Source organism: Scatophagus argus, chromosome 22, assembly GCF_020382885.2.
Source record: "Scatophagus argus isolate fScaArg1 chromosome 22, fScaArg1.pri, whole genome shotgun sequence".
NCBI lineage: Eukaryota > Metazoa > Chordata > Actinopteri > Scatophagidae > Scatophagus > Scatophagus argus.
The window spans coordinates 3,653,858-3,668,975 of record NC_058514.1 but is presented as its reverse complement, the minus strand read 5'-3'; the positions used below and the strand labels follow the sequence as shown (position 1 = coordinate 3,668,975).

Below are 15,118 nucleotides of genomic sequence, written 5' to 3'. Positions count from 1 at the left end.
GCTGGTAGATTTGTTGAAAGAAGACACAAAGCAAAGAGACTGTCTTCTTTCCTCCAAGCATTTAAGAGAACTGGAAGTGTCAACAAATGAGGATAAATTAACATTATTAGAATAAATTGAATAAATTGAGCAGCATCTTTTTAGGCTTATCTCAGAATTCAGATGCGTGTAGATCAGGGTTTGAAGTGATGTCCTCCTGCAGCCACCGAGTGCCTCAAGCCATCTGACATCAGAGTCAGAACAGCAGCAACAAGCAGCACAGGCCCAATAGTACAGTGAAAAACCACAAACACGTGGGACAACGAGGCAACTTTACCAGAGAACAGCAGCAGAGTCACATCTCAATATACTCGAGCACGTACCCTGCAGATGGGTCTGCCGAGGACTCCAAACAGCCAGGATGTGAGTCTCCAAGTGGAGGGAGAACAAGACAAAATGAGATTACAGCAGGAGAGAAAGAAACTGTTCTTTTGTTTCTCCCTGTTCTTTAAAACTGGGTTGTTTGCGTCTTGGCTTCTGGACAGTCGGAGTGTGTATCATCACGCCACAGAGCCGGTGGTGTTCATTTACACTTCAGATACTGGGAAGACCTCAAAATCCCACACGAAGGCTTTGAATCGCAGCCTTTCTTGTTTGTCTGCGGACTAAAGAAGCCACTGCAGTGAAGCACAAACAAGACACATCGCAGCTTCTTTTACACTTCTGTCACTTCTGTCACTTCTGTCTCTGTGTGCCTTTCTGTCTTTTGCAGAACTGTAAGATACTTAATTAAACAGCACGCTCCAGCACGCTGCTGCTGCCTATGCGTTGGTTTTACATATGGAGCTTCGCCCGACTCCATCCATCATGTGTGATATGTCATCTAATGTAACGAGCCTGTTGCCCCAACCCTCCACAAGTCTTATTTGAAACACTCTGTAAGGTGAAGTGTGCATGTGTGTGAGAGGTAAGTCAAAGCAATAACAGATGGGCTGTGAGGCGTGACCCGAATGCTAAAGGCAAAGTCCGTGACTGTGCATCCTGAGTGCCAATTCAACTCTCACACTGACGTTTTGAAGTTTTTCCCTGTTATTGGATTTTGATTTACGACAGCCCGCTTTGTGATATTGGTCATTTACAAAATCTGCTTTAAGCTCATCATTATTTCAGCTAACATTTGTGTGGTGCGTATCATTTACTTCCTGTGTGTCTCAAGTCACGACACCAAACTGCCGAAAAAACAAAAAGCTGTATAAACCTGAGGGGAGGGGGAGAACTGGGAGTTAATAAGAACACAGGAGATCACCAAAGCAGGTTAATGTAGCTGTGTATTTATTCATTTTACAATACAGAACAATAATAATCACGGATGTGTGCGGGCCCAGGGCTCCAATGTGCTAACAAAGAGAACAAATTAAACACTGTTTAGGCATTCTAAACAGATTGATGCAAACGCAAATGAAAACTTCCACTTAGAAATAAACCAAAAAACACACCTTCATCAGCAGTAGAATTTAAATAATTTCTACATTAATGCATTAATGTGAATGGGAGTAAAATTAAACTCCTTATTCCTCCCTGCCCATCAAAACTAAACGAAACCACATTTTAAGACGTCGGCAGTCATGCTGAGAAATCATTTTTTTCTTTCATCTTTTCTTTTGTTTTGTCCTGTACATAAGTTGCAGAAACAGTCTAAGTCACAAAATCACAGTCTTTAAGCTTCTAAATGTCAGACGTAACGCTGAGTCCCCTTGTGTGTCACAGCTTGTTTACTCAGTCTTGCTAACGTAGCGTACGTCCATACTGTGTATGAACCTCTGTGTGTGTGAGAGTTAATTAATTCCCAGGACAGGCGCGCACACACACACACACACACACATTGTATGAGATAATAAGGCTTGTAATTGGGGGATTCAAGACGCTGGGACTTGTTCCATGCTTGCAAAGGCCTTAGCTGGTTTCCAAGGACAGAGTCTCCATGAGGGCGGTACGGAGGACGACACTTCTGTCCTCATTTACCTTGGGAGTGATTTTCCCTAAGGAGAGAAATGAATGAATCTCAACCTGTCAGTGTGTTTTTGCCTTATTATAGATAGAAGGATCCTAACACATTTCCATGTCAGATCCACAGAGATCCCACTTTAATCACAGAGCCTCATGGGCACATTTTAGCTGTTGTTATTCGTGTGCAAAGCGTTGTGGCTAACCTGACCCACGCATTTTGTCCCCTTTGAGGTTGAGCTGTTCCTCATTTTGAGAAGCCTTTGTCCTCAAACCTCATTTCAACTATGAGCAGCGATTTGCAGACTTGGAAAAACTCAGGTACCCTTTTGTATTCTGCTCAGTGTGAGATGAGCCTATAGGAGAGCGCGGCTGAAGCTGGTTTGGCCTCCACTTGACTGGGCAGGGATCTTGGGAGGTCAGGTGGAAAACGGCAGGGGGGAACTGGGCTCATGTCTCCTGGGGCCAGCGTGTGTGTGTGTGTGTGTGCGTGTGTGCGTGTGTGTGTGAGCTCGAGGCAGAGTTACCCGCTGACAGAGGGGCTAAACTCAGACCTGCACTGGGATTTCACAGCGTGATGCTCAGGATGTCCCTGGGCCTTACCCGGGACAGATAGGCAGGGACTAACGCAGCGCTCAGATAGATTACAATGTGAGGTGAAGTCGCCATCTTCTGGAAAGAAAACAAAGTGCTTCCAGTGTTGCTGTAGCAAGACAAATGGTTTAGCTCCCTCTGCTGGTCAAACAGAGAAAACATCAGGGATGGATGCAATATGTTCAGAATGTAATGTAATATATGCATACATTATAATAGAAATGTCAAGTTATATTCGGTCTCTTTTAGTATGATGTTGACATACCTTTATTATGACTCATTTTGTTACTCAGTGCTGGAGGGTTTTATTGTTTTCGTTATAAAATTCATTTCATCAGTCTCCCAGAGTCAAATATGATGTCTTAGAACGTTTGTTTTGTCCAGCCAAGAGTACAAACACCAAAGACTTCCAGGTTACAATGATGTTGGAAAAGAAGTCCAATTTATCAAAACTCTTTAAAATTTATTTTTCAACTTAGCTAAGCAATCAGCTAATATTGCCGCCTTTATTTTATTCTTTTCTTATAACATTTCACATAAGAAATCTGCTCACATCTACAGGCCACAGAATGTGAAAACGGGGTGAATATGTGAAAATGCTATTTATTTTTCTTTCTAAAATTATTTTTTTTAAAAATTGGGGTTGTTAACCTCGTCACATTAGATTTGAAGGATACTGAAGGAAACTTTTCTTGTGTTGCTGCAGCACCAACATAAAAAAATGACGTCTCACCAACCATCAGACCTGCGGTCTCTGACTTGGAAAACTCCTGTCTTAGATTATTCTCACATTACATAACACACTATACGTCATAACTGTCTGTATATGAAACAACAACAGACTCCCACTGACTTCCTCCACGTCTGCGTCTCTCAGCTTCTCGACTGTCCAGCAAAGACATCACATGAGCCTGGAGACACGAGGGCCATTAAATACCACAAATTAAATCCAATAATCTTGCAATATCTTCTGTATCAGCTTTTGGCTTTGAAAGCATCCAGATATCATCTGAGTGTGTTGTTCATGTCATACGTCTTGAGCGAAGGAACACTTTGGTGTGTGGAGGAATTTTAACAAGCTGATGAAGTGGAACTGACATCCACAGAGCGCTCAGTCAAGTGAGAATAAGAAAAACAAGCAACAACAATAGAGTGGCCTCAGTCGTTTTTGTTCTGTTGTTTTGTGCCTGATGCTCATACTGAGCTCTTCTGAGGCTGTTTGATCTTGGGAGAAATATTGCACATAAATTTCAGGTTCAGCAGAAACCTTTGCATGAAATCTAAATTGAAAGAATTGCTGAAATGAAGGAATTTGGCACCAAACCGCTTACACGCAGTAAAATGGAGCTTTGGAGGGGACAGGATGAAAATGTGTGCTGTTATTGAAAGTGGCCCTCCTGCAGCCTGTGCAGCTGCCTCTACAACACCCTGACCCCCACCCAAGGCCTCCGTCGAGCTGCACACACACATGTGAGAGCACATGCACACAGTACAATGCAGAAGTGTCGAGTCTTTAAACTGCGGTAATTACTTGCTGAAGCTTGGAAGAGTGCTGGCTTTGTTCCCAGCTCAGACTGGGGCGGGTGGGGTACGAGCCAATGAGGGAAGAAAAACATGCAACATAAGTGGGGAGAAGGTTGCCATGTTGTAGTCCATGTTGACTCTTCCTCCCACACATGCTCAGTTCACATTCATCTAACTGCTGCAAGTGTGTCCAGGAGGCTGGACAGAGAGCACAAAGAGGACTGTTGATTGCTTTTTGGGGACAAGAGACTCTGGGAGCAGTGGAAAAGGATAAGGCTGTTGTTTTGTTGTTGTGCAGGGAGGCGAAAAGAGGTAAGAAGTTTAACTTTGCAGGACTAAAATGCTGCCATGCAGATTTAAATTTCAAATGAGCAGAATTAAGGCAACTAAATGTGGTCATTTTGAGGTGTCCAAGCAGAGAAATGGACGAGACACAAATGAATAAAGAGGAGGGCGAGAAGGAGAAAAGAGAAGAGGAGGTGGTGCACCTGCGGAGAGAGATCAGCCTTCTGCCTGCGGTGTCCTTCATCATCGGCACAGTGGTGGGCAGTGGGATCTTCATCGCGCCCAAAGGAGTCCTGATGAACAGTGGCAGCGTGGGGCTGTCTCTGCTGGTGTGGATGCTCTGCGGGATCCTCTCCCTGTTCGGTGAGACGCTCAGCGGTGTGATTTATCTCTGCTGTCGGGGTAAAAACCCGTAATTGTTCAATTCACTGCGGTCACTTGAGCTGAATTTCACATTGTTATGTGCTGCGTGTGTTTCACACAGTGTGTGATGGAGTTGGCCCTGTATGAAAACACAATATGGATCATCACATGTTTTGAAGCATTTTAATTAGCACTGAACACAAACCCCAGGTGGTGCTCGCGGGAATGTCAGCAGGTATTTGGTCATGAGCAAGAGTGTGATGCTGGTGGTGATAGATGCAAAGTCAGGGTGAGCGACAGAGGATTCATCCTGTGGGAGACATCAGTGCATGGGGACACAACAGGAACAAGCTAACATGGCCGAAAATGTAATCAAAACAAACTGTATTATCATTAAACAACAATATGGTACCTAAATGTGAGGAATATCGACACGTGTTCAAAACTTGAATTGTGTTTCGTGTTCTTTCCCACGAGGGGCTCTGTGTTATGCTGAACTGGGCACCAGCTTTACAAAATCAGGAGGCCACTACACTTATCTCCTGGAGACTCTGGGGCCCCTGCCAGCCTTTCTACGACTCTGGGGTGAATTCTTATTCATCAGGTTGGTGAGCTGCATTTTGTAATGGCTTAAACGCAGATCACACCACATTAATAAGCATATTTCCTGTTTCCAGGCCTGCTGTTGCTTCTTACGTGTCTCTGGCTTTCGGCCGCTACGTGGTGGAGCCGTTCTTCGCACCGTGTCCTGCTCCCACGGTGCTAATCAAACTTGTCAGCATCCTCGGAGTGAGTGAGTGTTTCATTTTGCTTCCTCCTCCTCCTCCTCCCCACAGCCACATTGTGCTGCTCGTTACAATGTCCATGATTTAGAGCCGTTAACTGTTCGTTTGCAAGCTGTTTGTCTTCGCGTCTCTGCAGCGTTTGTCGTGGTGGTGAACTGCTGGAGTGTCACCATGGCCTCCCGCACTCAGGTCACCTTGACTTTCATTAAGATGTTTGCCCTGGTCCTCATTATCGTCCCTGGTGTCATCGCACTGGCCAAAGGTGGGAGACTGTGTTTGTTACTGTTACTGGGTCTTGAAAATTCAGTTACTAACAGTTCATTTGCACCTTCTTCTTCTTCCTTCCAGGAAAGACAGAGAATTTTCAGAACGGTTTTGAGATTGACTCGTTAACACTGGACAGGTTGCCACTGGCCTTCTATAATGGCTTATATGCCTACGGTGGATGGTGAGCAAGCGTTTATTACAGCATGAACACTGGCTTGAATTCAAAATCCCTTATTATCTTTTCCTTTTTCCTTCAGGTTTTATCTGAACTTTGTCACAGAAGAGGTCATAAACCCAAACAGGTATTTTATGCCTGCTCTCCAATTTCTATTCTATTCTATTTTGTTTTTTAAAGCTGTGTTCCCTTGAAAATACTACTATATCTCCCTGTGTGTGTATCCCGTCGGGTCAGGACCATCCCGCTGGCAATAATCTACTCCATGGTGTCAGTGACCATCTTTTATGTGCTCGTTAATGTGGCCTACTACACCATGATGACCCCTGCTGAGGTGCTGATGTCTGACGCCGTGGCCGTGGTCAGTCTTGCCCTGCAGAGTGCACCGCATTTAATAGGAAAGTCATGAGAAATAAGTTGTATTCCTGCACGTTTAAATGTTGGTGTAATGTGGTGTCTCTGCAGACTTTTGCGAACCGCACTCTCCATGGATTGGCATCTGTGATTCCCATTCTTGTGGCCCTGTCCTGCCTTGGAGCGCTCAATGGTGGCTTCTTTGGGGCACCCAGGTAACCAGGTCGCGGACGTGTTGTCATCGTCATTCATGTGTGGGCTTTAAATCAGACAAGAAAGACTCTGTAGCGGCCTGATTGTAAGTCTTATTGTTTGTGCTGCAGGATGCTCTTTGTGGGAGCCAGGGAGGGACACTGGCCTCCAATCTTTTCCATGATTCACATCCGCAGACAAACACCTTTGCCTGCTGTGCTGTTACTGGTAAAGTAGCTTTTTTATACTTGAATCCACCAGAGCCAGCCGGAAACGTCAGAGAAAATGTCAAAAACAGTCCACTTAAAAAGCAGAATAGAGTCTCCTTCTGCAACAGATTGCATTGGATGCCATTTGCATTCGGTAATCACCCAAACTGACCATCCTAATTGTTTATTTTTATCAGTAATGCTGTATTTCCTGTCTCCAGTACCCCTTGGTGCTGCTGATGTTGATCACCGGAGAGATCTACCAGCTCATCAACTTTGCCTCTTTTACTCGCTGGTTCTTCATCGCCTTGGCAACCTTGGGGATGCTCATCCATCGATACCGCTTCCCCCTCCACCCAAGACCTTTCAAGGTTAGCATGTGTGTCTTTTATCTAGCCAAACTGCTCAGCATTCTTCAGTTTTACTAAAGTGACGCGGCGCTGGTCTTCTTGATAACCCGAAGGTGCCCCTGGCAATCGCAGTCACCTTCACCGTGGTTTGCTTCTTCATCGTGGGTCTGTCTCTCTACTCGGACCCCTGGAACACAGGGTGGAGCTGTGTTCTCACGCTGACCGGGGTCCCGGTCTACTATATGACCATCCACCGCTTTCGCTTGCCCCATAGATGGAGGCGCAGCTTCAGTAAGTCATCACAAAGCTGTTGGAGCTTGGAATTCAATGTATCCATTTTGGTGGAAAAAAGGTGTAGCTCCATCTGAATTTCCCTCGGGATCAATAAAGTATCTATCTATCTATCTCTATCTATGTTAAACTGAGCAGAGGAAGAGAAGTTTGCTAGAGGAAAATTGCATAATTTAATGGCTGCGGTCATTTTGGAACAAAACAGCCTTTCTTAAGAAATGTAATATATGAAACAGAAAGAGAGAGAGAATTGTTTACAACTTTAAGTCGGCTCAGTCAGCTCGTGGCTCACCAGACCCCACTCTGGATATTTTGTACTACATTTGGCAAGACTCAAATCTTTCATAATTCTGACTCTCCTCTCCCAGACTACTGGAGCAAGCAGCTGCAGATCCTATTAGAAGTGGCTCAACAGGAAATCCAGACGTACTGAAGACCACAAAGACTGTTTCCTGGACACCATGTTAACAAGTCCTATCATCTTTTTTCATTAGTTTATACCAATGGCATCTTGAGAAAACTCTTGCAACAGCTGGGGCTGGTAGCAGGTGGTTTGTCTAACTGCTGTGGTAGAACTTTTCTCAGAAAATAGAATTTTAAAACTGAGTTAGCTGAATGTAAGTTGCTTATGTTTCTTCAGTGCCGGTTTTTAACAGCAGGAATAAGAGGTAGTTTTCTTTGTCACTCACAGCTGAAGTTACTGAACTACTAAAGAACCAATATCATTTTTAAATCAGAGGCAATCTAAATGGTTTTGGCTTTTATTCAGTTATAAATAAAAAAAGGCAACCTTGCTATGCACTTTCTTAGGTATGATACACTGTAAAAACTGCTACTAAAACGTAATTAAATATGAGCTGCGAGGCAAATCAAAGCACAGTTACAGACTGAATGAAAAGCGCTTTATGCTGCATGAGGCACCAACACCAACAAATTTATTGTACAGTCGTAGAAACACTAACTTCAGCAAACAAGGAAAGGCACATGTTTTGAAAACTGATTGCAAGAAACCAAATTTCATTCTTGCATGCCACTCAATGCCATTTGTAAATGCAAACATCTCACACATATAAACACCCATGCTAGCAAACCTGACATTATTTTATGGCATTTTCATTCCACCATTCTGTTCTCCAAAGATGGCGCCGCTAAAAAACTGCTCTAATCGGAGCTGAACAACTTCTTCCCTGTGTTTCATCTGTCCAGAACAGAAAAATGCAAAGGCAATTTGCATCTTTATTGAAAACTAAAATAATCTGTGCTAGAAAGACACAAAATATTCTGCTCCCAAAGACCGTCTTGTGGTAAAAAAATGTGGTATTGACATGAAGAGTCACTGCATGCAAAATGTCCCTCTCTGCAGCTACAAAGTGCTCTTAAGCTGATACTGATAAACTATCACTGTCACCAGGTGAAGACAGGTCTACCATTACAGAGACAATCCTACTGCTGTTAGTGCTACTTGCCATTTTTTATTGCTAACAACATACCAGTATCTCAATCTAAAAATCGCTTCCAGGAGGCTGCCTGAACCAAACGGCTGAGGCATCTCACTGGCTAAATCAGGCAATATATTGCATTTCCATTTACATATGTAAAAGCTAAATTATATATTAAAATGTGCAAATCAACATACATATACACTTAGGTGTATTCCTGCTCTCTAGCGATTCCTTCACAAGTACAGACAGACATGACACATAGGATAAATGAGAAAAGGACCACATGTAAAATTCCCACATGGAAAGTTATATAGAAAGTGACAGTTGATGAGGGATGGAACTAATAAAAAGAGTAAACCAGAGGTGGAGAGAAACAATGTGAGTGATGAAAAGTGAGCAGCTTGCTAATTTGACCTGGTAACGAACACTGAAGTGTCCCGATGGCAGGCAGAAGCATCCAGAGGAAAGCAAAGCAGATGCAAAACAAAGCAAATTCAAACGCTGTTTAACCAAAAACGGAAAAACATTTTGGCACTTGCTCGAGTCTTAAAGCTAAAAAAATGGTTCAAATCAGTGACTACAGCAGCCGAACACAAGGGTGCATCCAGATTTAATCACATTTAAACTACAGCACAGACGATAACATCTAGTGTTGCTTTTCTCGTGTTGATTCACTTTGGTGTTGTCGACTGAGACAATTTCAACTAAAATGTGTATGTTGGTAGAAGAGTACATGAAACACTGTGAATTTGACCTTTAACCCATTCATGAATCAGTTTGTTTAATGTTTATCTCTGAGCTAATTAACTCAAACTCAAACAAATTCTGCGCTTTATCGAGTGTTCTTCATATTCTTGGTAATTTGCTTTATAATGCTGTCTGCATCCGCTTGTATTTGGCGTCTCGCTCTGATCATAGTGATTAAGTTATCGTTATGAATCAACGATGTAACGCTTTGAGTCCAGGTGCTATAGTCTTCATAAAAGTATCCAAATTTGCCAGGTTCCTCAAATTTTGATGTACGGTTTATTTATTAATTCATTTGAAAGTTTTGGTAATTTGTCCTACATTTGAATCTGCTTTGCTGTTTCTCCGCAGGGTTGCCCCACCCATAGTGTTTAGGAAAACCGATGACACATCCATGTTGAATAAAAAGCAATGTGTTTTGGACGTCAGTCTACTTCCATTAAGGGATGAACTCGGACCAGCTGATATTGGCTGTACCCAAGTCCTCGTCATCCAGACCAGAGAAGCTAATGTCCACAAGTATCTTGCTAAGGCTGTCATTCATTGTATCCAGCACGAGGCCTTCTGTGATCGAGCGGTTAGCTGGTGTTGTGCCCCCAGCCTGAAGCAGCCCTCTGGAGCAACTGCCTCTGGTGCATTCGCTGGGAGAGTCTGTTGGTCCGGCTGCTCTGGTGGGGGCAGATGTGAGTAGCTCTCTGGGGGAGCTAAACAGAGGCCATTCTTTGAAGGGAGTGCTGTTGAAACTGAAGGTGGTGTAGTCATGCCGCGGCGTGACTGCAGGACCACCTGGCGTGCGAATGGGACTGAAGTCCAGATGGTTTTGGCCCCCTTTGCCAACAGGGGTCACTTTCCAAAGCTCGGGTAAGACATTAGAGGGGGGTTTGCTTGGCGTGGAAGAGGTCAGGTGGCTGCTGCTTTTTATGGGGGTCTTGAAGGAGAACACCTGATCTGGGCTGTGCTGCTCATGCCGGTGCTCGTCCAGCTCCATATCTCGCATGTCCTGGAAAGTTGAAGCATCGGAGGCTACGCCAGAGTCAAAGAAAGTATTATCAGGGTAGAGGAGGACGGGCTCCTCTTGCCGAGAGTGAACCAGGCGCTGTTTACGTCGAGAGCTGCTGGCTTGTCTCTTCGGAAACGATTTAGGAGTCTCGCATTTAATTGGCATGCACTCGTCCTTCACTTTCACCTTGAGGTCCTGGGTCTCCTGAGGATACATCACCAGGGCTGGGACGTCACTTTGTGGCACCTGTGAGACACAAGGCCATCCACTTTAAAATTCTACTTCTAGCAACTTTGTCCTTCACACACACATCACATCACATGGCAATAATTCTGCCATGCATGTCAAAGTCTTTACCTTAGGGGCGATCCGCACTCTCTTGGTTCCCCGTGAAGTGTTCTGCTTCTGCTGCGAGGAGGAGGGGGGAAACTGGGCTGTTGAGGACGGCAGGTAGACGGAGGAGGTGACAGGGAGCTGGATGGGCACCAAGTAGGAATCGGTTCGAGGGAGAAGAGGTTTCATCCGTCTCTCTGGACGTTAAAAAAGACAACAGCTCAGAGAAGAGATTCTCAATGAACAATTTGCAAACGAAAAAAACTGACAATTCCGTGCAATTCCAAACTTCCAGCTTCTTCTCCATGAATTAACTCACCAGAGCCAGATGGTGTTTTTCTCGGATCGGAGGGTATCCTCTTTTGCTGCTGTGAAAAATTAAAACGACATAATATCACTTCATAAAGAGTACTGCCTGAGTGGCATTACTGTGCTCTCTCATCCCTCACTGCACTGTAGTGACGGCCTGTGTTCTCTCCATTGTTTCAGGGTTTGCCAAGCTAGAACGAATGACAATTAAAGTTAGACTTCTAACATTACATGCTAAGTAGGAGCATACACATTCCTGGTCGGGTGAGGAATGTGGTCTCAAAGCACACTAGCCTTCAGAGCAGCTGCTGCTTATATCATATGCTGCAACAAAAACGATTTCACTGGACTTTAGACCTCCAGCTGCAGCTGCACTCTGGGTCAAAGGCTCTGGCAAAAAAAAAAAGGCAAGTGAAAACATTTTCTAATTTTCGGTCCCTTTTCTGCTTTCTTCTGCCTGACCGCAGGGATGAAGGCTGTCCCTAGACAACTGAAAGAAGGGTAAAACCATCTTACTTGGTTGGGAAGTAAGAGCATTGGCACTGGAACAGGAGCAGTCATTGGGTCACAGTCAGGCTGGTGAGAAAGATGTGGAACGAGAGGGAAGAAATCCATAAAGATTGGACACCAAAAATGTAAAATAAATTTGAAGGCACTGCATATGACACTGGCCCTACAAACCATGGCACATAGGTAACATGGAAAAGGGTATAAAATGGGCCTTGGTCACATTAGAAATGTTTTAAAAAGTGATGGCAATGGCCTTAAATGTCTTTTTTGTCTAAGTTGAAAAAGCCAAAGAAAAACCATTCATATCATGTGACATAACACCATGAACGACGAAGACACCAAACATACAAACTGATGATCAATAATCTAAAAAACCCATTTAGTTTCATGACTCCCTTCATTGTAAAAGTTTTAAGAACGTAAATGTGTGTCAGTTGTGCTCACCATGTAAACCTGATCAAGGGTGAGGCACCGATTGGCCTCGGGGCGGATAGTCCAGAAAGAGATTTTACCGTCTGGTGACGTCTCACGAATGAACATGTCGTGCAGAGAGAGGTTATGGCGGATGGAATTCTGTGATTATAAATCAAAAAAATAAATTTAGAATGCAGGTTGATTCTCAGAGAGTTGAGTTCATTATAAGCTCCATTATGTGCTCCATCAAATTATTAACTTATTTTTAAATTCTTAAGTACCTTCCATCCTGGTTTGGCCACCTTTCTGAAGTAAGGGAAGTGGTCCTCAATCCACGTGTAAATCTCTTTCAGCGTCATCCTCCTGTTCTTCCGGCTGTTGATGGCAAACTGGATCATGGCCATGTAGGAGTATGGTGGCCTCTCTGACAAGGGTTTCTGAACAGCTTCTGCATCGTTTTGTGAGTTCTGTCCCTGTGCAAGAAACATGGAAGAAGAAATAAGGAGCCTGGAAACACATGTACTAAACTGCATGTGAATTATTCTGGATTAACACAGTACACAGATTTCTGCAAAATATTTATGCATGGAAACATATTAAAACTGTGAAATGCGTGGAAAGATCTACAGTTACCCTCAAATTAAAATTAGACAACAAAACCTTTTAATTTATCCGGTGGGTCCTCACATTGGTTTTCTGCAGTGCCCATACAATGGTGATTCACTGTAAATCACACTGACGTGATATTTTAGGAAGACAAGTTGAAGGATGGTGTCTTTAGGGGACATGCTGAGACACACCCGGGCCAGGACACGCGTTCCCTCCATAACATGCATTTGTTTTCACACCAGCAACAATCACACTCGGGTGAAAAGAAGGAGCAGCTGACCTGAACAGCCTGTGAATTTGAGTTTTGGTTCTCCTTGCTGGCCATCTGCTTGGCAGGATCTGGTTCCAAGGCACATGTACTCATTTTGCCGAGCCACTGAATATTGGTGAGGCTGTCATCTAAAGGACCACAGTCCGGATCCTTATTCACTGATAAAAATAAGGCAAAAAAGAGAAAGAAAACAAAACATTGCTGCTTAAAAACGTTGAGGATTAAAGATAACCAAGGTAGTACTATTAAAGAGGCAAAAAAACATTGAAACTCCACAAATACACTTCAAATACCATCTTAGAATCATTCCCATACATGTTTTAGTTCCAGTGAGAGGTTTAGCATCTGGAGAGTGTATTTCTGCTTTCACTGGCTGAACAAGCGTACTGCTTGTAGAGGCGGCATCCGCTTCAGCAGCAGCCTGACAAAAAGATCCATCGTCATAGCTGCCATTCCCGCTGAGAAGGATGAACTTGTTTGGTCCCTGGACACCAGACTCTTTGCCTTTGGCGGTGAGGGCCCCTATAACACTTTGAAGGTCTGCAGTTTTGGGAATGACAACCACCTGCGTATCAGACATGGAAGGGTGGTCCAGAATGCGGATACCATCAGGGAAACACTGACTGGCAGCTGACTCTGGAGGCTTTCTGGAATCTGGTGCACCAGATTTGCTTTGCGTTTGAGCTGCTGGTGGATCATTCTGCTGGAAAGGCAGCTTCCTTCTGAGGATCAGGGGTCTCCTTGGGCTCCGTCTCATGGTCGTCAAATCACTGAAAACTCTGCCTGGTGTACACTAGTATTCTGTGCAAAAATAACACAACAAATACACAGATTGATTAAAAGTCTGCTATCATTGGAAAGAATATTCAGCTGCTACCACTGCCTCATGTCGGACTATATCTTACCAATACATTAGGATATAGAGCTAGATTAGCGTTTACCTGACAGAGTTCAATGTAAAGTTACTTCCTAGCAAGAGGCAACCCAGGCTGGATTATTGAAACCGTTCCTCCGTAGGCTGGTCGTTTTAGACTGACACGAAGAAATGAATTTATATCCAATACCAGTCGGAATACTCTGGGCAGCTATATGTCAAAGAATGGACCTCAGGATGAAATTCAGCTCCACATCCACCGCCCGTGTGGCTGTGTTTCAGATGCACAATGACTCAGTCCAGCAGCCTTTTTTAAGATATCGGTTGTTTATGTTTCCCGGCGACTCCTGCCTTCTAGAACAACAGTCGTTGTATGCAGTTGATTAACTTACGTGTGTTGCGTAACGTTTGCCGCTGATTCCCTGACGAGGCTCATAATCATTCATATTGAATCTAATCTATCTTAATCTAAATATGATAATTATGACTTTATGATTAAAGACAAGCCATTGGTCAGCCTTTCGAATCAAATGAACCCCAGATTATACAGCCGATTTTACTAAGCTTTCGTTAGTTTGGTTCATAGTTTATTAAAACAAGCGCTGCATTGTTTATGTAAGGGATGCCGAATTAGAGGTTTGTTTTCTAAACCACTCATAAAAGATTAACAATGTACATTTGAATAATAATTTTTTAAAAAAAGATATTACATTACAGTGCCATATTTCTCAAATGAGTTCAGCGTAACAGCCATTGGACACACACGAATGACATGACATGCATTGGACTATGAAATGGGTTATCTTAGCGAAATCCACTTGGAAGAAAGATCTGAAGAAAATGCGGATAAACCATTGCACCCTGTTGCTAACTAGCGTTACAACTTCTCTCAGCTAACGTTAACGTTAACTCTCTCTGGGTGGAAGCGAAACTAGTTAGCTACGGGAGGCTAATCATCACGAACCTGCTAGCATTTGCTATTAGCTAACTACTGTGCCGTAACGAACAACAAAGCTCGATAAAGCCAAACCTTCATATTACTCTGATGTTTCAGGCAATTCCGCTTGGCTGGACTCCTACTAGAAGTTTAAACACGGTGTTCATGGTCAGCACTGGATCAAATAATCAATGATATCTGTGGTATTTTTCCATTTAGTGTTATTTGCATGCCCCGTCTGGTTGATTCAGAAGCGTTTTTGAATTTTGGCGCTGTGGGTGCTGCAGCCGTCACTTTGAT

General features: G+C 43.7%; 2 protein-coding genes across 5 annotated transcripts; one reads left to right on the top strand and one right to left on the bottom strand.

Annotated features, from left to right (window-relative positions):
- The first annotated feature begins 4,250 nt into the window (after window positions 1-4,250).
- On the top strand, window positions 4,251-9,091 carry si:ch73-352p4.8 (cystine/glutamate transporter). Its single transcript, XM_046379792.1, has 14 exons — window positions 4,251-4,413; window positions 4,508-4,749; window positions 5,227-5,353; window positions 5,427-5,542; window positions 5,671-5,796; window positions 5,883-5,982; window positions 6,059-6,103; window positions 6,214-6,337; window positions 6,442-6,545; window positions 6,654-6,750; window positions 6,953-7,102; window positions 7,195-7,372; window positions 7,741-7,941; window positions 7,980-9,091. The coding sequence occupies exons 2-13, from the start codon at window positions 4,524-4,526 to the stop codon at window positions 7,803-7,805; spliced, it is 1,458 nt and encodes a 485-aa protein (XP_046235748.1). The 5' UTR covers window positions 4,251-4,413; window positions 4,508-4,523; the 3' UTR covers window positions 7,806-7,941; window positions 7,980-9,091.
- Window positions 9,092-9,813: 722 nt separating this feature from the next.
- On the bottom strand, window positions 9,814-15,107 carry foxm1 (forkhead box M1). 4 transcript variants are annotated; one of them, XM_046379782.1, is made up of 9 exons: window positions 14,912-15,107; window positions 13,323-13,808; window positions 13,017-13,165; window positions 12,409-12,600; window positions 12,158-12,286; window positions 11,720-11,779; window positions 11,214-11,259; window positions 10,919-11,091; window positions 9,814-10,807 (listed from the first exon to the last, which is right to left on the bottom strand). In XM_046379782.1, exons 2-9 carry the CDS (start codon window positions 13,762-13,764, stop codon window positions 10,001-10,003), a joined length of 1,998 nt encoding a protein of 665 aa, XP_046235738.1. In that variant the 5' UTR covers window positions 13,765-13,808; window positions 14,912-15,107; the 3' UTR covers window positions 9,814-10,000. The 4 variants fall into 4 exon arrangements, with proteins under 4 accessions (XP_046235738.1, XP_046235740.1, XP_046235737.1 ...); XM_046379781.1 differs by having other exon boundaries at window positions 9,815-10,807; window positions 11,214-11,262; XM_046379784.1 differs by lacking the exon at window positions 11,720-11,779.
- Between the last annotated feature and the right edge of the window lie 11 nt (window positions 15,108-15,118).

Bases quoted from the DNA above. Each gene is read 5' to 3' on its own strand.
- foxm1 (XM_046379781.1), bottom strand. From the start codon at position 13,764: ATGAGACGGAGCCCAAGGAGACCCCTGATCCTCAGAAGGAAGCTGCCT. The intron at 13,166-13,322 runs GTATGGGAATGA...TATTTTTATCAG, and splicing joins TCTCACTGGAACTAAAACAT to TGAATAAGGATCCGGACTGT. The intron at 10,808-10,918 runs GTAAAGACTTTG...TGTGTCTCACAG, and splicing joins GAGTGCGGATCGCCCCTAAG to GTGCCACAAAGTGACGTCCC.
- si:ch73-352p4.8 (XM_046379792.1), top strand. From the start codon at position 4,524: ATGGACGAGACACAAATGAATAAAGAGGAGGGCGAGAAGGAGAAAAGA. The intron at 6,546-6,653 runs GTAACCAGGTCG...TTTGTGCTGCAG, and splicing joins GGCTTCTTTGGGGCACCCAG to GATGCTCTTTGTGGGAGCCA. The intron at 7,373-7,740 runs GTAAGTCATCAC...CTCCTCTCCCAG, and splicing joins TAGATGGAGGCGCAGCTTCA to ACTACTGGAGCAAGCAGCTG.